Genomic DNA, 23,898 nt, shown 5'->3' with positions numbered 1-23,898 from the left:
CAACAATGTATTCAAATTCAAAATAGTTTTAGTTATTTAAACAGCAAATATAAATATACACAAAATTTTTATTCAAACCTTCAAACTATAAAACATGGTGTCCCACAGGGATCTATACTTGGCCCTCTTCTGTTTCTTTGCTATTTAAGTGGGTTGCCGGGTGTGATACAGGTGGATGGGTCAGTGTGCCTCTACACTAATGATACCAACATCACAATTTCAGGTAAAAGTCAAGAAGAAATTGAGCTTAAATCATCTCTAAGTCATACAACTGTAAAAGAATTTTCAGACACTAAAAATCTCCTAATAAACATAAATAAATCGAATTTTATTTCATTCTGTACAAAACAAACTAGATCAAAATTAAAGCCAAATATTTATCTAGAAAATTCTAAACTGAATCAAGTAGAAAATTCAAAATTTCTTGGACTAATATTGGACCAACACTTAAGTTGGGATAAACATGTTGACCACGTAGTAAATAAAATGTCCTCTGGTCTATATGCTCTACGACAAATGTCAAGGGTATGTAATATTGAAACCTTGAAAACTATTTATTTTGCACTAATCAATTCACACATGTCTTATGGTATAAACATGTATGGAGCTACAACAACAAAAAATCTAGACCGAATTCTTCACCAACAAAAAAAAGCTATTAGAATAATGTTAAATTTGGAACGCAATGAATCTGTCAAACAGCATTTTTCTAAATTAAGAATCCTTACCATATATGGTCTATATATTTTTCAAACTATAATGCTTGTGAAATCAAATGAAGATAGTATACCTAAATTAGGAGCAAATCATGATTATAACACTCGCCGTAGAAATTATCCATCAATCCCAAAACATAACTTAGAACTTTTTAATAAAAAACCCACTGCTATAGGATCCAAATTCTTGTTATTTCTTCCAAAAACGTATATTTAAAACAAAGTTAAAATAATTTTTAATTGAAAAGTCAGTATACTCATTTAAAGAATATTTTGAGGTAACTTAGTTCATCCAACAATTTAGTAGTTAATATGACATATTGTAAATAGTAGCAGAATTGTAAAATCATTTCAATAACATTTTGAGGCAAACTGCTTTATTTAATGATTTATGTAATCACTAAATGGATATTGTAATGTAATGGTTGACGCTATTCTGTATTTATACTGTATGTGTACATTGTATGAGTCTTGAATAAAGTTGAATTGAATTGAATGTTTGTTTTTGTTAAATTTTTGTGTTTGGAGAAATGTAGAGGTAAAACACGGAAGTACAACAAAGCAACGCACCAGCTGAACGGGCGGCGAGACTCTGCAATTAGGGATGAGCATCGATAGTCGATGTTTTCCTTTCGATATTCGATGTTTTTGCCATCGATGGTGAGCTAACGATGTTTATCGTACATCAATGTTTTGCATCGATGTTATTAGAATTTTACTGTACACGATATTTTTCAGTTTTATATTGCTATAGTATTATAGCCTCATATAAAACGGAATTGTTAGTTTTATTTTTACCACTTTGAAAGTTTAAAAAAATAAACCCCCAACGCTCAAAACAATAACTAATTTTGTTAGTACGCTATTGGAGTGGAGATTCTCGTAGGACCCGGACCCGACTGTACTCTCTGTCTGTACTGTACAATACACTCTACACTGGCGCTCGGCGAGCGAGCGAGTACTGACTTGAGCGATTGTGTATGTGACTGTACTGTGTTCCCGCGTTTCTTTGTCTATTTCTAAGGAGAATGAGAGAAAGGTCTCTCATTCCAGCCGCATTCGCAACGTAATAACATAACCTAAGTTACAGTTACTGTCTGTATGTACTGTGACTACTCAGACTGCTCAGTTTTGTGTTGTTTAAAGTTAGTCGTGTTAGTGTTTAGTTCGTGTTAATGTTAGTGTGTTAGAAATTAGTTGTTTACTTACTGTCGTATTAGTGACAGTGCGCTGCCAATCACATACGATTATTAGAGACTGTTAAATTCTGTAGCTGTTGATACTATTTGTAAATATTAAAATGCCATCTAAAAGTGCTTTGTGGCAGCATTTTGTGCGAAACGCTGACCAAAGCGGTACTTGTCGGCATCCAAATATTTTCTCTGTATTTAAAAAATCTATTGAAACAAAAATCGATTCCAGTAAGCCTAAACAGCCTAAACTTGTTAATAAGGTAGACAACATACAAGGCCCTTCAACATCATCAGGTTCATTAACACATTCGGTTTCATTAAAGGATGATGTGACAGCAGCTAGTGGGTCTATTGAAAGTGTTAAGGAATGTCAACCAAGCTTGTCATCATCTATTTGTCCAGTGGGGGCTACACGAAAAGACCCACACCATAGGCCCTATCAAGCAACGATAGCGAATGCATTCAAAAAGATTGAGTCTTTTAGAGAAGGTGGTGACAGAAACCAAAAAAATAACCCAAGCTATTTTGTATATGATTTGCAAAGACTGCCAGCCTTTTTCAATTGTTGAGCACACTGGCTTCAACAAACTAATGAAAACTGTAGCTCCTCACTATAAAGTGCCGAGCAGGTTTACGATCAAAAGACTTATTAATGATAAGTTTGAGCTAATTGCTTCTATCATGAGAGAAAAACTTAGTAAAAAGAAATGCACTTTAACAACAGATATTTGGATGGATCCCCAAACCCGTAGTTTTCTAAGTTTAACGGTACACTTTTATGACGAAGACCAAGACAAGTTAATATTTAGTGGGACAATCGGAGTTTTTATGTTAGAAGAGCGACACACGGGACAAAATATTGCTAATGAGTTGAAGTTAATTTGTTTGGAATGGAATATTTGTGAAGAGGATGTCATCGCCGTTGCTACAGATAACGCAGCGAATATAACACTTGCTGTGGAAATTGCGTTTGGTAAAAATAGGCACATACCTGGTTTTGCCCACACTTTAAACTTAGTTACGGAGAAGGGGATTGAGCTCAGTAACGATGCAACTGTCTTGATTGGTAAAGTCAAATCAATTGTGACATGGTTCAAACACAGTGGTGTTGCAAGTGACGAGTTGAGGAAATTAACAGACAAAAGACCAGTTCAATCTGTACCCACCAGGTGGAACTCGGTTTTTTATATGATAGAAAGATTTTTAGAGATCCGGCCTTTTGTAAATCAAGTTGTCAATCAACACGCCAGTGCACCGCCTATGCTTAGTGCTGTGGAAATTGAAATGTTCTCAGATATTGTTGATGTGTTGCGCCCTCTGGAATCCGCAACATCTGAGATTAGTGGGCAATATTATGTTACAGGAAGTTTGGCAATTCCAATTGCACACATAACTAAGCAAAAGCTTGATTGTTTGGACCCAAAAACTAATGCAGGAAAAGAGTTCCACAAACAAATTTTGAAACAATTCAATACAAGATTTGGTAATATTGAGCAAGTCCATCTTTTGGCTGTTGCTACCATCTTAGACCCCCGCTTCAAAAAAATGTACTTTGAAAATCATGTAGCATATTCAAAGCATATTGGTTTTATTGATAAAAAAATAAAAAATATGGACAAGGAACTGTCTGCAAAGCGATTGGCAACCGATTCGTCCTCCTCCGACTCTGAATTGGAGCAGAGGCCAAAGGGACTATTCTTTGATCATAACAAGACGATCCAGAAGAAATGGAGGAAACCAGATGACAACAACAAAAACCTGGGTGGAGAACCTCGAAGACTACATCCAGAGCTTTCATTGTATTTAGGTAAGCCTGCGTGTTTTCTTTGTTTTGTTTTATATAATTAATATATACTCTCCAGCATATTTTGTTTACTTCTGTAAAATGTAAAAGAAACGTTGGTTGAAGTACGGTAAAAAATAAATTGTACAAAGTTTTACAATAAGTCACTTATATACAAATACGTCAAAACAACGTACAATTTTAATATCAGTACAATGACAATACAATTATACAGATATTTACAAATATTGTCATTGTATGTTGTTTTGACGTATTTGTATATAAGTGACTTATTGTAACAACACGTAACATGCTAATCAAAAAATTATTTAGTTTTACAATAGTAATTTGGTTTTCAGGTGCCCCCGCTGAAAAAATTCAACAAATACCCTTGCTATTCTGGAAGCAGATGGCCAGTACCTATCCACTACTAGCAGAATTGGCCAAAACCTATTTGATTACAATGGCCACGTCAGTTCCATCTGAGCATCTGCTTTCCAAAGTGGGACAGAGAGTTACCAAAGCCCGAAACAGACTAGAGGGGAAAATGATTTCCAAAGTGGTTTTCCTTCATTCTATTGAAGATACGCTATGGAGCTGGGAATGATTTTGTGTAGGCCTATCCTATAGCCTTTGTAATATGTATTAATAACTTGACAAAATTAAATACTTTTTTTATAACGTTTGATTTAAATTTATTGTGTGTATAATTGTGGTTTACCTATCCTTTTATACGAAACTACAGAATTATTACTAAAACATTGATGTTTGGATCCGATGTAATTTTTTTACAATATATCAAAGTTTTTATAAAAACATCGATGTTTGGGTCCGATGTTCATCGATGTTTAGAGGTCGATGTTTTCCACACATCGATGGTCATCATCGATGCTCATCCCTATCTGCAATCGCGTTATCTACTAGACCGCTCGACTTTGACCTCTGACTGAGGGTGGGGAGGGGTTTGCGATAAGACAATTCCTGTTTTATATTGACGAAATATTGTTCTACGCTAATCTAGTAATCAGTAGAAGCAAAATGTCAAATAACGATTCATGTCTGGGTGTGGTCGGTATAATCCCAAAGTACCGTAAATTAATAACTGATTTATCAGGGAATAAATTGGTAAAAGATTTAATAGTAAATAAATAAATAGTACAATAACAGATAGTTAAAATACTTGAACACTTAGGTAGGCTAAAATACGGATAGGATTAAAATTAAAACGAAACATCTATTACAGAAGGTGTCAGATATTCATCTATACTATAAAAAGGCCTAGATAACAGCCATCTATACATCACTAATTTGAATGTACTAACACTAATGTTATGACTGTTAAGAGGTAGTTTATTAAACAAACGGATACAAAGATTCTCTTTTACTTTAATCAGACATGAATAAATATAAAGGTTGATTGATAAATGTAAGAATACCTTCCTCTAAAAGAATAGGTTTAATGTAATTAAGAAGGAGACACTAGCCACAATTTATTTACATTCCAACGGCAATACACCAATTTACACTTTACAACAAGTTGATGGCACATGTTAAGAAAAAAAAAAGAAAACAGCAAAAAACTTAACGAGTAAACAAACAATTGGATATAACAATAGCAATGCTACAAGATGCTTAACTGTCAATGCAATGCCTTACAACTAAATCTGACATTGAATACTTAAATACTTACTCAATGAAGATATCCGACAACTCTGCTACAAATGCTAATAATACAGTGACTAGAAAGTACTACGAATCAGTTAACAAAGATAACAGAAAAGAACAAAAACAACGGACTTAATAATAACCATAACAAAGCAAAAACAACAGAGCAATGAATAACAAACGAACAAATAACAACACTACAGAATAACAAAACAATAGATAATGTGATTTATAAAAAAAAAAAAAATCTAATAGCATATTTCTGTAATTGTAACACTTTTTTATTTTCATGACTATTACCCCATAGGGTGATTCCATACAATATGGTGCTATGAAAAAATGCATAATATGCAGATTTGAGATAATCTTTGGGAACAAGTTTCTTTAGGTGGCACAGCAAAAATATATTTCCCTTGACAGCCTACAACAGACACTTTGAACATGGGGTTGGTAAGTCAACTTAGAGTCTAAAGTTATACCCAACAGTCTTACACAGAACTGCAAATTTAAATTATACTTTGTCAACACAAGATTTTTACAAAGAGAAAATAAAATCAATGAATGAAAAAGGTTTATTTCCCAATAATAGTACAATAAAAACACATATACATTTATACCTAAACACATATTGCAACAAACGTATGCACATACAATGTCTGAAACCATGTATCAGAGCACAACATTACGGTACTAATACATAGATATTTTTATTATATTAAACTTGTAGTAATTATAATTATTTAATGCCACTAAAATTTGAAAAAGGAAGAGTGATATAATTGGGAAGAGTAGTCTACATGGGCCGAGGGCCTGTGCTTAGGCTCTGGTCGTAAATATTGGAACTCAAAATTTATAATAGGTCAAATGTTATTATAAGTCAAATAAAAAACAGTAGTTTTGTAATTTTTGAGATTATTAAAGGGTTATAGAATTTATTTTAAACCCGGATAGAAATGACAACAATCTACTTCTTCACCATATAACTATAGCAACCAATCCTTCACGCGTTTTTTAAACCAGTTAAGATTAGGTCATTGAAACACAGCGAAGTTGTAATTCAAACACACGTTACGGTACAAAACATGGGAAATATAATACGAATTTGTTATGCTGAATGTTCTTTTTAATGTAGAAACTGTAATACCGACTTGTTGCAAGTATCGTGTGTTATGAGTATTAGTTGTCAATGGAAAAAGAGTATGAAAATGAGTGTATAAGTAAAGAATTGTTTTGATAAACAGTTGTCTTATGGTCATTAGTTTTGTCTCAAAGAATAATCTGGACAAATCATTAATGTAAATTAGGAAGGAATCACTATTTACCCCCCCAATAATCACACGTTGGTCTGTCTTTGAAATAGCTTTTAAACCATTTCAAGTATCCCGGATACCAATAGAATTTAGTGATTATTTTGTGATTTATTATTATTTAGTAACAGACCACAAGATACAAACCAGTGGTTAGCTTGGTGGAGGACATGAGTCCTCTCGACAACACTTCCTCATGTCCTGGCTACTAACACGAAGGGAGCTCCACCCACCCCAATATCCTAACACTTGTGATAGTGTTACGACACGCCTGCACTTCCACAGAGTTGCCCAGATATAAGTGACATCGGTGTTTGCTTTACCAAGTGTAGGTTCAACTGGAAGTTATAAACAATCCAGAAGAGACCTTTCATAGGAAACCTTAAGCTTTTCATGACAACCCAAAGGCATTGAAACTTTTATTGTTTAGTTAGAACCATGTCTGTTTTTTTTTTGTTATCATAAACATTGTAACTATTGTATTAAAGAGATATATGTAACTAATAATATTTTAAAAACTTATCGAAATTTACAACTACTTATAAATAGTTTTTACAGAAGTAGTAAATGCAAAATTTTTCAGTTAATTTTATTGTATAATAAATAAAGAGAGACTACATTTATCTAACTAGCGTTATTCACAATAAAGCCAAGTCCCTCATTGAATGGTGGGCAAGACACGGAATCTACCACTCAAAATAGAGGAAAACTTTAATGCGGTTTTCAATTAAACTGCACACATTTGTAATACATCTATAGTTTCCAACTTTAGGACAGGATATGTGGCTTAGTGCTATACACTGAAGGAAGTGTTAAGTATAAACAACATTTTAAATCTGATTTAGAATAATTAACAATAGTGAAAGAAATTATTTCAATCACGTTTTAAGACAAGAAAAATTTAGTAAGGGAAACAAATGTTTTTAGTCAAGAAAGTTTGTTCTGCGGCTAAGTTTTAGTTAAAGAAAAAAATAAGATGAATGTATTAGGAAATAAATTGTGTTTAAGAGGAGGAAATATTATCTTGGCAAGGAGATGGCATTCGAAACCTATCACTGTGAGTCTACTAACACTACCCAGTACCAGAAACCTAACACGGATTTAACTTAATTATGCAATGTCTCAATGGGACATTAATTATGTTTCCAATTTATACCTGGTATATGCTACATTATTTTTAAATTGTAATACTGTAATTATTTCTTGTCTTCATGTCACCATAATGTTTATAAAGAAATTACGAAATGTTATTATACCAAACAGTATTTACTAAGTACATATTATTATACTATTTGAAGCCCTCTTATTACATGTTTATTTTAAAACTTAAATGGTTAAAATGAGGTAAAAGAGAAATAACACTGTTGCTGGCAGTATACATGTTATTTATATACTTGTATTTGCTATTAATTATATATAATTTGTAAAATATAATTTTGAAGGTAATACTAATTTTTTAATTCACAATTGTTGTTTATCCATAAAAAAGTGGAAATTATACTAAGAATGTTATGTTTCAGTAATACCAGTAAGGTTTGATGGAGAGGTGTGTATGACTCTATTGATAAACTTTACAAGACAAACTGATTCTTTAAACTCGAAATGGTATGAATATTATATAGATTTCATATTTATTTATTTTGTCAATTTATGTATCACATTCTAATCTCAATTTGTCATTAATTGTAAATTAATAATTTGTGAAAATATTAGCATTAAAAATGAGACACACCCCTACTCCATTAGACCATTGATATTTTTCTCAGAACCAGAGCTGAAATTAAAGTTTTTACTATTTGGCAAAGTACAATAGTATTTTACAAACAAGTATATTGCATCAAAAAATTAAAAGTTGAAGGAAAATATTATACTTTTACTTTATTGTTTGTTTACAAACTGATTTTAAAGAATTCTTTTAATTTTTAGGAATGTGCTGTTTTTTTGGAAAAACCAGATGATCCAACAATAACAGTTGAAAGTAAGTATTTAATCTTAATCAGATAACTAGTTAAAGATTCATTATATATATTTAATTAATTTTTTAAGCCAATAATGTAAAACCAAGTGATGGCCCTTTGAAGCCAGTCATATAACCCTTTATAGTTAAGGTTTGGTATGCCAGTAAAGTATGTACTTCTTGTCCATTCTTAACAGAAACATGTATGCCTTTTAACAAATTTGTAATATTGCCTGTATCTTAGGGTGTCCCCTACAAATATTTAAAAACTATGCACAAACATGTGTAATACAATAAAAAGTGAAATTTTATGACATTAAGAATATTATATATGCCTACAATATGTTTCTTTTTACTAAGGACTATTTTATTATGTACAATCCAATAATATATTTTAAGTCATAAGATGCTTGAAGGGCAGCACAACTACAACATTTAGTTTTTATTTTACCAAGCATATAATCTTTAAAATATTATAAATGCAAAAATGCCTTCGTTAGTTTGTATTGCTTTTACACATAAACTATGCAACCAATTGTACTGAAATTTTATATGGACATTCTTACAGTCCCTGGGAGGAATATGGGACTATTCTTATTTCGAAAATCCCACTGGTCTTTAAAGTCTGTGTAAACATAATTTTATGACAGCACAACCGTATATTTAATAGTTTAATCACTATTCTCAATTTGTTTACATTTATAGTGTGCAAATTCTCTAAGGAGTAACCATTAATTTTTACACAGTTTTTTAATTCATTGATTAGGATAGGAAGATACTATTCCTCACATTATAAAGTCTTTCTAGTTGCACACAATCAGTCTGAAAAGCTTCCCTGACATTGCCCCTAAAATGACCTATAACTCACAAAAAGCATTTGAACCATCAAAGAGGTGTGAGCTTTTAGAAAAATTGTTTACCTCTGTATTTAGTGAACCTAATGTGCATGTACTAACTTTTAACTTTGGATAGAATAAAAGTCCTTGATCTACCTTATAGTGTACCACCCAAAATTTGTGCTCTGATAATAGTTTGCATCTGGCCATCCTTATTTAGTGCTTCACTCCCTTTTAGGTGTCTTTCCATCACTTCTCAAAGTGCGTTTTATTATTCCAAAATAAAATAGGGTTAGTAAAGATAGGGTTAATGCCCTTTCAGTCAATCAAACAAATCAGAAAGATATGTGATTTCATATATAATATCTGGTCATCATGATAAGTTATAAAGATCCATTAATGCAGTTTAAAAATTACATAAAAATTTTGTTTCAGTCTTGGAAAGAGATGGTTTTGAGACCAGTCCTCCTTTATTTGAGTGTTATGTAGCTGAGGAGAAATCTGAGAACAAGAGTGAAGGTAATCCTTATTATAATTGACTTAATATTCCTTCACACTCACACTCAAAACTTAAAAATAATATAGCAAAATACCCTTTATTAACACTTTCACTGCTAGTCTGTACTGACTGAAACCAACTACTTTGCATCTGGCCATCCTTATTTAGTGCTTCACTCCCTTTTAGGTGTCTTTCCATCACTTCTCAAAGTGCGTTTTATTATTCCAAAATAAAATAGGGTTAGTAAAGATAGGGTTAATGTTAATAATTATCGGCCAGTAGCCATCTAATCTGCTATTGCCAAAGTCCTTGAGAGCGTGGTGCTTGAAAATCATTATTTTTGTGTCAACCACTGCCTGTCCCCCAAGCAACACGGGTTCTAGCGTGGCCAATCGACTGTAACAATCCTCTTCCAGTACTAATATTACTAACTCATTCTCTGATGCCCCTCAAGTGGATTGTGCCTATTTTAAATTCTTCTAAGCCTTTGATAAAGTAAACCACTACTTTCTACTTGCAAAACTCGAGGGATACAGCACCTATGGGTCCTAGTTACAGTGGTTGAGGAGCTACTCATGCAATAGAGTATTTTTCAGTTTATTGTCAATTGTGATGCACATCCTTTTCTTTCCCAGTTCTGTCAGGAGTATCTCGGGGATCTCATATTGGTCCTTTGCTTTTCAACTTTTTTATCAATGACATCAGTTCACAGATAATATGCAAATATTCTATGTTTCTCCGCAAGATAATTAATGGCACTCTGGACTGCCTTTTACTCCTATGCAACATCAACGACTCAATTCCAAGAGGCAACTACTCTAAAAATATCTTCCAATGGAGATTCATGCCAACATATTACTCTTACAACATCGGCATATCCAAGCTTTTTCAGATTGATAGTGAAGTAGTTGCTTATGTTCTTCACTTCTCTAAAGCATCTTTTAAAAGTGCTGTTTTTAGAATACTTGCTACTACGGCTTCTTAACTTATTTCTCACTTGTATTTTCCCTCACATACTCTTGTTTTCCTCTTATTGCATTTTACCTCATTTCCTCATAACTGTTATTATTTATGCTCTGTTACCTGTCTTTGTTGCCACATCCTTTGTTCACTACCTATGGTACTTTATTATATAAAAATAGTCACGTTAATCTGTTAAGTCCATATTTTGCTTGTTCTTGCTTCTTCCTTTCTAAGCTTTCTTGATATCAAGCATTAGTTGCTATTGTTTTTAGTTATTGTTACATCTTATTTTTTATTATAATGTATTGTTATGGCCATTGTCACATTTTTGCATAGTAGAAGCCTTTGTCCACAATTGTTGTTTCTGTTCACATGGTTACTATGTTCTTTATAGGTTTTTTATATTGTTTTGTCAGAAAATTGTTTTCTTTTTTTATTACTTTGTTATGCCTTTAATTAATTTTACCTTTCTTTAAGATTATGTCATGTTATTTTTTTTAGCCTAATACTTGTTACTAGGATGTTGTACTGTTATGGAAATCTTTTACTTTGTTCTGTACTTTTAATGTCCTACCCTGGCTATTTTGGCTTTGTTGTATACCTAGGGTAAGACCTTAGCGCTGTTGTTATTTAGTTTAAAAATAGTGTTTTTTGCCTTCTTACACAGTTGATTTAATTTAAATCTGTCCTATGTAAATAGTGGTTGGTGTTAATAAATAAATTAATGCATAAGGATTAGACTCTTTAAACTCAATTGTAGCACTGACTCATCCAGCAGGTTAGCAAAAGTAAAACATTTAATAACAATCTTCCACCAAAATATACAACATCTAGCTTCAAGAATTGAACAATTACTAGTCATCGTAGATGGAATTAAATCCTCAGATTGTAATATTAACCGAACATGATATGAAAAATAATGAAGTGAATAGACTTAATATACAAGGGTACAAAATTAACAGTTTTTACTGTGGAGAGAACACTGCTAAAGGAGGAGTCATGATGCTCTGCCAGGAGGGTTTGAATTGGAAGCGGGTGGAAGTACCTAAATCTTTGTCAGACAGATTACTCGAAGAAAAACAGTTTGAGTTTAGTGCTTGTAGCTATAGAGTTGGTTCCTTTAAAATGTTGGCTATAGGGGTATATAGATCGCCTAGGTCAGACTGTGTAGTATTTTTAGATAGGTTAAGCATATTAGTTGACTATTTTTTTAAACAATTTGATCATATAGTTATAGGGGGAGACGTTAACATAAATGTTTAAAAAATTACCATGAACTCAAATTATTCAAAAATATATTAAAAAGTCACAACATGAGGTATCTTATCAATTTTCCGACAAGAGTAACAGAAAATTCTGCATCAGCAATTGATAATTTCATAGTAAAAAACTGTCATGATTCCTTACTAACTGTAGAGGGGGTAAATACCTGTCTTTCAGATCATGACGGACAATTGCTGCATATTCACAATCCAAAGATAAAAGTCGAAAAAAAATTACCTATAAAGCGTGAAATACGCAAGTTTTCAGCCCAAAACATGAGTGAATTTAATAGGCTCCTAAAAAATGAAGCTTGGGAGAACGTTTACATGGCCTCTGTTGAAAAAAAATATGACGAGTTTCATAATACTTTACAATATTATTTTGATATTTCTTTTCCTAAAACCTTAGTTACTGAAAAAAATGTGTAAACAAAATTGGATTTCAGAAGATCTTAAAAATGACAAAAAAGAACTAATACAATTGGCTAAAAAAACTAGAGGAAAGACAAATGCTCTTTTAAATAAAGACTTGAAACAAAGAAAATGTGAGTATAAAATAAAATTAACACAAGCTAAAACCGATTATTTTGAAAATAAAATAGAAAAATCTACAAATATACAAAAAACAGTGTGGGCACTTATTAACTCTGAAGTTGGGCAAAAAAATCAGAATGAAATTAAAAACATCTCCTTGCAAGAGGGAAATAAAAGTTGTTATAGTCCTAAAACTGTATCTAATGTATTTAATAAATACTTTGTACATGTAGTTCAGGAGATCGGTGAATTTAATTGTCAAAATACAGAAGTTAGTGAAAAGGAACAAGCACAATGTATTAGAAAAGGTTTTAACTTTAAATTTGTTGATGCAGAGGAGGTGGAAAAAATCATAAACTCAATAAAGAACAAAAAATCTGCCGGATATGATGAAATCCCTATAAAAGTGATCAAAAATACCAAACAGTATTTAATCCAAATTTTAAACCACTTAATAAATTCATCATTTGTTTCAGGGATTTTCCCAAATCAGCTTAAAAGATAAAAAATCATACCAATCCATAAGAAAAACTGTCCAGAAACTGTGTCAAACTATTGCCCAATTTCCCTTCTTCCGATAATTTCAAAAATTTATGAGAAAATAGTTAACAAACAGTTAATAACATACCTAGAGGATTCTAAATTACTAACTAATATTCAGCACGGTTTTAGACCACAAAAATCAGTAATAACCACTGCTGTATCTTTTGTTGAGTCTATAATCGAATCAGTAGACAAAGGTGAATATACAGCAGGAATCTTTATGGACCTATCTAAGGCATTCGATAGTGTAAGCCATTCTCACCTGATAACTAAATTACAATCATTAGGAATACAAAAAAATGCAATTAAGTGGTTTCAATCGTACATTTACAATAGATGCCAATTTGTAGAAATTACCCATAGAACGCATGAAAATAGAGTCTTAAAGGTTTCTTCAGAAACTAAAATGATTAGATATGGTGTCCCTCAGGGATCGATTTTGGGCCCTCTTCTGTTCCTATGCTATATAAATGATGTAGGGGGCGCACTCACACGTGCACCCCAAAATAATCTGTTTTTATGCAGACGACTTAAATCTTAAAGTAGCAGCCAATACTGTTGAACAGGTTGAGATAATAAGTTTCATTGAATTAGAAAATATTGGAACTTTCTTTAAGCAGCACAACTTAATGTTAAATGCTCAAAAAACTAACTTTGTAAGATTTAAAACACACAACAACAAACAGATATCCGAACCATTAATTACGTACAACTCAGAAGAAATTGAGAGTAAAAAAAGCACAAAATTTCTCGGCCTAACAATAGATCAACATTTAAGCTGGGACAAACATGTGGATAAAATATTATCAAAATTAAGCTCGGGGATATTTTCTCTTTATAGGATGTCGTTTTTTTGTAACCAAAAAACACTAAGAAATATATATTTTGCAAATTTCCACTCTCATTTATCTTTTGGAATATGTCTCTTTGGTGCAACGACAAAAACAAATATGGATAAAATTCTTAAACTACAAAAAAGGGCAATTAGAATTATATTGAGACTAGATTACAATGAAACATTAAAGGAGAAATTTAAAGAATTACAAATTCTAACAATATATGGCCAATATATTTTTGACACGATTCTAATTGCAAAAAATAATCAAATAAGTAATGAATTAAATCTTGAACCTCATCCATACAACACGAGAAATAAAAAATACATTGTAACAACTCATCACAATTTAAAGTATTATGAGGAAAAAACCATCATACATGGGGCTGAAATTTTTTAAACATCTACCCACTAGTATAAAAAATTTAACTAATATGAGAATATTCAAAAACACAGTTAAATGTTTTTTGATAAACAAGGCATTGTATTCTCTGGAGGAGTACTTTTCCACCTCCCCGTAGATTTAGATGTACTTGTATTAGTAGTTTTAAGATGTACAGACTGCGTGTCTTTGGACACTATTCAATTGTATACTTAGTGTATATATCTGATGAATAAAGATTTTTTTGATTTGATTTGATTAGAAGAAAGTTTTTAACGGTTTTGTGGTAATACTTATTTAAGATGTCTTTTTCCCCACCATACTAAGTATTAAGTTTCACACGTGATCTTGATTTAATCATTTTATTTGTATTAAGGTTTGTTCTTCACTAACAAGTGTGTTGGGCAACATGATATCAAAGATATTTTTAAAATTAAAGATACATAGTTAGTTAGTATGTGTTTATATAATTACAGTAAAATATTGGCTCGAGTACATAAACAGGGATGGCAAAAAAGGAATTTTGAAAATATGAACATGGTTTTAGTCTTAATCCCAATAAATTTAGTATGTTAGTCTATACAATAATTATAATTTTGAGTGTTCTTGCTTAACAAATAACCTCCTTGCATTGTTTTTTAATTTAAACTAATAAATATAAAACTAGAATAACCTATATTGTGAAGATTTGCCTTCAGTCAATCAAACAAATCAGAAAGATATGTGATTTCATATATAATATCTGGTCATCATGATAAGTTATAAAGATCCATTAATGCAGTTTAAAAATTACATAAAAATTTTGTTTCAGTCTTGGAAAGAGATGGTATTGAGACCAGTCCTCCTTTATTTGAGTGTTATGTAGCTGAGGAGAAATCTGAGAACAAGAGTGAAGGTAATCCTTATTATAATTGACTTAATATTCCTTCACACTCACACTCAAAACTTAAAAATAATATAGCAAAATACCCTTTATTAACACTTTCACTGCTAGTCTGTACTGACTGAAACCAACTACTTTGCATCTGGCCATCCTTATTTAGTGCTTCACTCCCTTTTAGGTGTCTTTCCATCACTTCTCAAAGTGCGTTTTATTATTCCAAAATAAAATAGGGTTAGTAAAGATAGGGTTAATGTTAATAATTATCGGCCAGTAGCCATCTAATCTGCTATTGCCAAAGTCCTTGAGAGCGTGGTGCTTGAAAATCATTATTTTTGTGTCAACCACTGCCTGTCCCCCAAGCAACACGGGTTCTAGCGTGGCCAATCGACTGTAACAATCCTCTTCCAGTACTAATATTACTAACTCATTCTCTGATGCCCCTCAAGTGGATTGTGCCTATTTTAAATTCTTCTAAGCCTTTGATAAAGTAAACCACTACTTTCTACTTGCAAAACTCGAGGGATACAGCACCTATGGGTCCTAGTTAAAGTGGTTGAGGAGCTACTCATGCAATAGAGTATTTTTCAGTTTATTGTCAATTGTGATGCACATCCTTTTCTTTCCCAGTTCTGTCAGGAGTATCTCGGGGATCTCATATTGGTCCTTTGCTTTTCAACTTTTTTATCAATGACATCAGTTCACAGATAATATGCAAATATTCTATGTTTCTCCGCAAGATAATTAATGGCACTCTGGACTGCCTTTTACTCCTATGCAACATCAACGACTCAATTCCAAGAGGCAACTACTCTAAAAATATCTTCCAATGGAGATTCATGCCAACATATTACTCTTACAACATCGGCATATCCAAGCTTTTTCAGATTGATAGTGAAGTAGTTGCTTATGTTCTTCACTTCTCTAAAGCATCTTTTAAAAGTGCTGTTTTTAGAATACTTGCTACTACGGCTTCTTAACTTATTTCTCACTTGTATTTTCCCTCACATACTCTTGTTTTCCTCTTATTGCATTTTACCTCATTTCCTCATAACTGTTATTATTTATGCTCTGTTACCTGTCTTTGTTGCCACATCCTTTGTTCACTACCTATGGTACTTTATTATATAAAAATAGTCACGTTAATCTGTTAAGTCCATATTTTGCTTGTTCTTGCTTCTTCCTTTCTAAGCTTTCTTGATATCAAGCATTAGTTGCTATTGTTTTTAGTTATTGTTACATCTTATTTTTTATTATAATGTATTGTTATGGCCATTGTCACATTTTTGCATAGTAGAAGCCTTTGTCCACAATTGTTGTTTCTGTTCACATGGTTACTATGTTCTTTATAGGTTTTTTATATTGTTTTGTCAGAAAATTGTTTTCTTTTTTTATTACTTTGTTATGCCTTTAATTAATTTTACCTTTCTTTAAGATTATGTCATGTTATTTTTTTTAGCCTAATACTTGTTACTAGGATGTTGTACTGTTATGGAAATCTTTTACTTTGTTCTGTACTTTTAATGTCCTACCCTGGCTATTTTGGCTTTGTTGTATACCTAGGGTAAGACCTTAGCGCTGTTGTTATTTAGTTTAAAAATAGTGTTTTTTGCCTTCTTACACAGTTGATTTAATTTAAATCTGTCCTATGTAAATAGTGGTTGGTGTTAATAAATAAATTAATGCATAAGGATTAGACTCTTTAAACTCAATTGTAGCACTGACTCATCCAGCAGGTTAGCAAAAGTAAAACATTTAATAACAATCTTCCACCAAAATATACAACATCTAGCTTCAAGAATTGAACAATTACTAGTCATCGTAGATGGAATTAAATCCTCAGATTGTAATATTAACCGAACATGATATGAAAAATAATGAAGTGAATAGACTTAATATACAAGGGTACAAAATTAACAGTTTTTACTGTGGAGAGAACACTGCTAAAGGAGGAGTCATGATGCTCTGCCAGGAGGGTTTGAATTGGAAGCGGGTGGAAGTACCTAAATCTTTGTCAGACAGATTACTCGAAGAAAAACAGTTTGAGTTTAGTGCTTGTAGCTATAGAGTTGGTTCCTTTAAAATGTTGGCTATAGGGGTATATAGATCGCCTAGGTCAGACTGTGTAGTATTTTTAGATAGGTTAAGCATATTAGTTGACTATTTTTTTAAACAATTTGATCATATAGTTATAGGGGGAGACGTTAACATAAATGTTTAAAAAATTACCATGAACTCAAATTATTCAAAAATATATTAAAAAGTCACAACATGAGGTATCTTATCAATTTTCCGACAAGAGTAACAGAAAATTCTGCATCAGCAATTGATAATTTCATAGTAAAAAACTGTCATGATTCCTTACTAACTGTAGAGGGGGTAAATACCTGTCTTTCAGATCATGACGGACAATTGCTGCATATTCACAATCCAAAGATAAAAGTCGAAAAAAAATTACCTATAAAGCGTGAAATACGCAAGTTTTCAGCCCAAAACATGAGTGAATTTAATAGGCTCCTAAAAAATGAAGCTTGGGAGAACGTTTACATGGCCTCTGTTGAAAAAAAATATGACGAGTTTCATAATACTTTACAATATTATTTTGATATTTCTTTTCCTAAAACCTTAGTTACTGAAAAAAATGTGTAAACAAAATTGGATTTCAGAAGATCTTAAAAATGACAAAAAAGAACTAATACAATTGGCTAAAAAAACTAGAGGAAAGACAAATGCTCTTTTAAATAAAGACTTGAAACAAAGAAAATGTGAGTATAAAATAAAATTAACACAAGCTAAAACCGATTATTTTGAAAATAAAATAGAAAAATCTACAAATATACAAAAAACAGTGTGGGCACTTATTAACTCTGAAGTTGGGCAAAAAAATCAGAATGAAATTAAAAACATCTCCTTGCAAGAGGGAAATAAAAGTTGTTATAGTCCTAAAACTGTATCTAATGTATTTAATAAATACTTTGTACATGTAGTTCAGGAGATCGGTGAATTTAATTGTCAAAATACAGAAGTTAGTGAAAAGGAACAAGCACAATGTATTAGAAAAGGTTTTAACTTTAAATTTGTTGATGCAGAGGAGGTGGAAAAAATCATAAACTCAATAAAGAACAAAAAATCTGCCGGATATGATGAAATCCCTATAAAAGTGATCAAAAATACCAAACAGTATTTAATCCAAATTTTAAACCACTTAATAAATTCATCATTTGTTTCAGGGATTTTCCCAAATCAGCTTAAAAGATAAAAAATCATACCAATCCATAAGAAAAACTGTCCAGAAACTGTGTCAAACTATTGCCCAATTTCCCTTCTTCCGATAATTTCAAAAATTTATGAGAAAATAGTTAACAAACAGTTAATAACATACCTAGAGGATTCTAAATTACTAACTAATATTCAGCACGGTTTTAGACCACAAAAATCAGTAATAACCACTGCTGTATCTTTTGTTGAGTCTATAATCGAATCAGTAGACAAAGGTGAATATACAGCAGGAATCTTTATGGACCTATCTAAGGCATTCGATAGTGTAAGCCATTCTCACCTGATAACTAAATTACAATCATTAGGAATACAAAAAAATGCAATTAAGTGGTTTCAATCGTACATTTACAATAGATGCCAATTTGTAGAAATTACCCATAGAACGCATGAAAATAGAGTCTTAAAGGTTTCTTCAGAAACTAAAATGATTAGATATGGTGTCCCTCAGGGATCGATTTTGGGCCCTCTTCTGTTCCTATGCTATATAAATGATGTAGGGGGCGCACTCACACGTGCACCCCAAAATAATCTGTTTTTATGCAGACGACTTAAATCTTAAAGTAGCAGCCAATACTGTTGAACAGGTTGAGATAATAAGTTTCATTGAATTAGAAAATATTGGAACTTTCTTTAAGCAGCACAACTTAATGTTAAATGCTCAAAAAACTAACTTTGTAAGATTTAAAACACACAACAACAAACAGATATCCGAACCATTAATTACGTACAACTCAGAAGAAATTGAGAGTAAAAAAAGCACAAAATTTCTCGGCCTAACAATAGATCAACATTTAAGCTGGGACAAACATGTGGATAAAATATTATCAAAATTAAGCTCGGGGATATTTTCTCTTTATAGGATGTCGTTTTTTTGTAACCAAAAAACACTAAGAAATATATATTTTGCAAATTTCCACTCTCATTTATCTTTTGGAATATGTCTCTTTGGTGCAACGACAAAAACAAATATGGATAAAATTCTTAAACTACAAAAAAGGGCAATTAGAATTATATTGAGACTAGATTACAATGAAACATTAAAGGAGAAATTTAAAGAATTACAAATTCTAACAATATATGGCCAATATATTTTTGACACGATTCTAATTGCAAAAAATAATCAAATAAGTAATGAATTAAATCTTGAACCTCATCCATACAACACGAGAAATAAAAAATACATTGTAACAACTCATCACAATTTAAAGTATTATGAGGAAAAAACCATCATACATGGGGCTGAAATTTTTTAAACATCTACCCACTAGTATAAAAAATTTAACTAATATGAGAATATTCAAAAACACAGTTAAATGTTTTTTGATAAACAAGGCATTGTATTCTCTGGAGGAGTACTTTTCCACCTCCCCGTAGATTTAGATGTACTTGTATTAGTAGTTTTAAGATGTACAGACTGCGTGTCTTTGGACACTATTCAATTGTATACTTAGTGTATATATCTGATGAATAAAGATTTTTTTGATTTGATTTGATTAGAAGAAAGTTTTTAACGGTTTTGTGGTAATACTTATTTAAGATGTCTTTTTCCCCACCATACTAAGTATTAAGTTTCACACGTGATCTTGATTTAATCATTTTATTTGTATTAAGGTTTGTTCTTCACTAACAAGTGTGTTGGGCAACATGATATCAAAGATATTTTTAAAATTAAAGATACATAGTTAGTTAGTATGTGTTTATATAATTACAGTAAAATATTGGCTCGAGTACATAAACAGGGATGGCAAAAAAGGAATTTTGAAAATATGAACATGGTTTTAGTCTTAATCCCAATAAATTTAGTATGTTAGTCTATACAATAATTATAATTTTGAGTGTTCTTGCTTAACAAATAACCTCCTTGCATTGTTTTTTAATTTAAACTAATAAATATAAAACTAGAATAACCTATATTGTGAAGATTTGCCTTCAGTCAATCAAACAAATCAGAAAGATATGTGATTTCATATATAATATCTGGTCATCATGATAAGTTATAAAGATCCATTAATGCAGTTTAAAAATTACATAAAAATTTTGTTTCAGTCTTGGAAAGAGATGGTATTGAGACCAGTCCTCCTTTATTTGAGTGTTATGTAGCTGAGGAGAAATCTGAGAACAAGAGTGAAGGTAATCCTTATTATAATTGACTTAATATTCCTTCACACTCACACTCAAAACTTAAAAATAATATAGCAAAATACCCTTTATTAACACTTTCACTGCTAGTCTGTACTGACTGAAACCAACTACTTTGCATCTGGCCATCCTTATTTAGTGCTTCACTCCCTTTTAGGTGTCTTTCCATCACTTCTCAAAGTGCGTTTTATTATTCCAAAATAAAATAGGGTTAGTAAAGATAGGGTTAATGTTAATAATTATCGGCCAGTAGCCATCTAATCTGCTATTGCCAAAGTCCTTGAGAGCGTGGTGCTTGAAAATCATTATTTTTGTGTCAACCACTGCCTGTCCCCCAAGCAACACGGGTTCTAGCGTGGCCAATCGACTGTAACAATCCTCTTCCAGTACTAATATTACTAACTCATTCTCTGATGCCCCTCAAGTGGATTGTGCCTATTTTAAATTCTTCTAAGCCTTTGATAAAGTAAACCACTACTTTCTACTTGCAAAACTCGAGGGATACAGCACCTATGGGTCCTAGTTAAAGTGGTTGAGGAGCTACTCATGCAATAGAGTATTTTTCAGTTTATTGTCAATTGTGATGCACATCCTTTTCTTTCCCAGTTCTGTCAGGAGTATCTCGGGGATCTCATATTGGTCCTTTGCTTTTCAACTTTTTTATCAATGACATCAGTTCACAGATAATATGCAAATATTCTATGTTTCTCCGCAAGATAATTAATGGCACTCTGGACTGCCTTTTACTCCTATGCAACATCAACGACTCAATTCCAAGAGGCAACTACTCTAAAAATATCTTCCAATGGAGATTCATGCCAACATATTACTCTTACAACATCGGCATATCCAAGCTTTTTCAGATTGATAGTGAAGTAGTTGCTTATGTTCTTCACTTCTCTAAAGCATCTTTTAAAAGTGCTGTTTTTAGAATACTTGCTACTACGGCTTCTTAACTTATTTCTCACTTGTATTTTCCCTCACATACTCTTGTTTTCCTCTTATTGCATTTTACCTCATTTCCTCATAACTGTTATTATTTATGCTCTGTTACCTGTCTTTGTTGCCACATCCTTTGTTCACTACCTATGGTACTTTATTATATAAAAATAGTCACGTTAATCTGTTAAGTCCATATTTTGCTTGTTCTTGCTTCTTCCTTTCTAAGCTTTCTTGATATCAAGCATTAGTTGCTATTGTTTTTAGTTATTGTTACATCTTATTTTTTATTATAATGTATTGTTATGGCCATTGTCACATTTTTGCATAGTAGAAGCCTTTGTCCACAATTGTTGTTTCTGTTCACATGGTTACTATGTTCTTTATAGGTTTTTTATATTGTTTTGTCAGAAAATTGTTTTCTTTTTTTATTACTTTGTTATGCCTTTAATTAATTTTACCTTTCTTTAAGATTATGTCATGTTATTTTTTTTAGCCTAATACTTGTTACTAGGATGTTGTACTGTTATGGAAATCTTTTACTTTGTTCTGTACTTTTAATGTCCTACCCTGGCTATTTTGGCTTTGTTGTATACCTAGGGTAAGACCTTAGTGCTGTTGTTATTTAGTTTAAAAATAGTGTTTTTTGCCTTCTTACACAGTTGATTTAATTTAAATCTGTCCTATGTAAATAGTGGTTGGTGTTAATAAATAAATTAATGCATAAGGATTAGACTCTTTAAACTCAATTGTAGCACTGACTCATCCAGCAGGTTAGCAAAAGTAAAACATTTAATAACAATCTTCCACCAAAATATACAACATCTAGCTTCAAGAATTGAACAATTACTAGTCATCGTAGATGGAATTAAATCCTCAGATTGTAATATTAACCGAACATGATATGAAAAATAATGAAGTGAATAGACTTAATATACAAGGGTACAAAATTAACAGTTTTTACTGTGGAGAGAACACTGCTAAAGGAGGAGTCATGATGCTCTGCCAGGAGGGTTTGAATTGGAAGCGGGTGGAAGTACCTAAATCTTTGTCAGACAGATTACTCGAAGAAAAACAGTTTGAGTTTAGTGCTTGTAGCTATAGAGTTGGTTCCTTTAAAATGTTGGCTATAGGGGTATATAGATCGCCTAGGTCAGACTGTGTAGTATTTTTAGATAGGTTAAGCATATTAGTTGACTATTTTTTTAAACAATTTGATCATATAGTTATAGGGGGAGACGTTAACATAAATGTTTAAAAAATTACCATGAACTCAAATTATTCAAAAATATATTAAAAAGTCACAACATGAGGTATCTTATCAATTTTCCGACAAGAGTAACAGAAAATTCTGCATCAGCAATTGATAATTTCATAGTAAAAAACTGTCATGATTCCTTACTAACTGTAGAGGGGGTAAATACCTGTCTTTCAGATCATGACGGACAATTGCTGCATATTCACAATCCAAAGATAAAAGTCGAAAAAAAATTACCTATAAAGCGTGAAATACGCAAGTTTTCAGCCCAAAACATGAGTGAATTTAATAGGCTCCTAAAAAATGAAGCTTGGGAGAACGTTTACATGGCCTCTGTTGAAAAAAAATATGACGAGTTTCATAATACTTTACAATATTATTTTGATATTTCTTTTCCTAAAACCTTAGTTACTGAAAAAAATGTGTAAACAAAATTGGATTTCAGAAGATCTTAAAAATGACAAAAAAGAACTAATACAATTGGCTAAAAAAACTAGAGGAAAGACAAATGCTCTTTTAAATAAAGACTTGAAACAAAGAAAATGTGAGTATAAAATAAAATTAACACAAGCTAAAACCGATTATTTTGAAAATAAAATAGAAAAATCTACAAATATACAAAAAACAGTGTGGGCACTTATTAACTCTGAAGTTGGGCAAAAAAATCAGAATGAAATTAAAAACATCTCCTTGCAAGAGGGAAATAAAAGTTGTTATAGTCCTAAAACTGTATCTAATGTATTTAATAAATACTTTGTACATGTAGTTCAGGAGATCGGTGAATTTAATTGTCAAAATACAGAAGTTAGTGAAAAGGAACAAGCACAATGTATTAGAAAAGGTTTTAACTTTAAATTTGTTGATGCAGAGGAGGTGGAAAAAATCATAAACTCAATAAAGAACAAAAAATCTGCCGGATATGATGAAA

At 31.7% G+C, this 23,898-nt stretch overlaps 2 protein-coding genes across 4 annotated transcripts in view; both read left to right on the top strand.

Moving 5' to 3' along the window:
• The window catches only part of LOC124359636, a 73,388-nt gene that overhangs the window by 22,298 nt on the left and 27,192 nt on the right, over positions 1 to 23,898 (top strand). Inside the window, exons 2-6 of one of the 3 annotated variants that reach the window (XM_046812541.1) lie at positions 8,185 to 8,269; positions 8,591 to 8,642; positions 9,893 to 9,976; positions 15,287 to 15,370; positions 20,681 to 20,764. In XM_046812541.1, the coding sequence (XP_046668497.1) occupies positions 8,267 to 8,269; positions 8,591 to 8,642; positions 9,893 to 9,976; positions 15,287 to 15,370; positions 20,681 to 20,764 (307 nt within the window). In that variant the 5' untranslated portion in view covers positions 8,185 to 8,266. The remainder of the gene's footprint in view (positions 1 to 8,184; positions 8,270 to 8,590; positions 8,643 to 9,892; positions 9,977 to 15,286; positions 15,371 to 20,680; positions 20,765 to 23,898) is intronic. The other 2 variants (XM_046812539.1, XM_046812542.1) reach the window with 2 other exon arrangements.
• LOC124359635 (zinc finger BED domain-containing protein 4-like) lies at positions 903 to 4,660 on the top strand. Its single transcript, XM_046812538.1, has one exon. It carries the CDS (start codon positions 2,366 to 2,368, stop codon positions 3,755 to 3,757), a length of 1,392 nt encoding a protein of 463 aa, XP_046668494.1. The 5' UTR covers positions 903 to 2,365; the 3' UTR covers positions 3,758 to 4,660.

Source organism: Homalodisca vitripennis, chromosome 4, assembly GCF_021130785.1.
Source record: "Homalodisca vitripennis isolate AUS2020 chromosome 4, UT_GWSS_2.1, whole genome shotgun sequence".
NCBI lineage: Eukaryota > Metazoa > Arthropoda > Insecta > Hemiptera > Cicadellidae > Homalodisca > Homalodisca vitripennis.
This window is presented reverse-complemented; position numbering and strand designations above follow the sequence as displayed.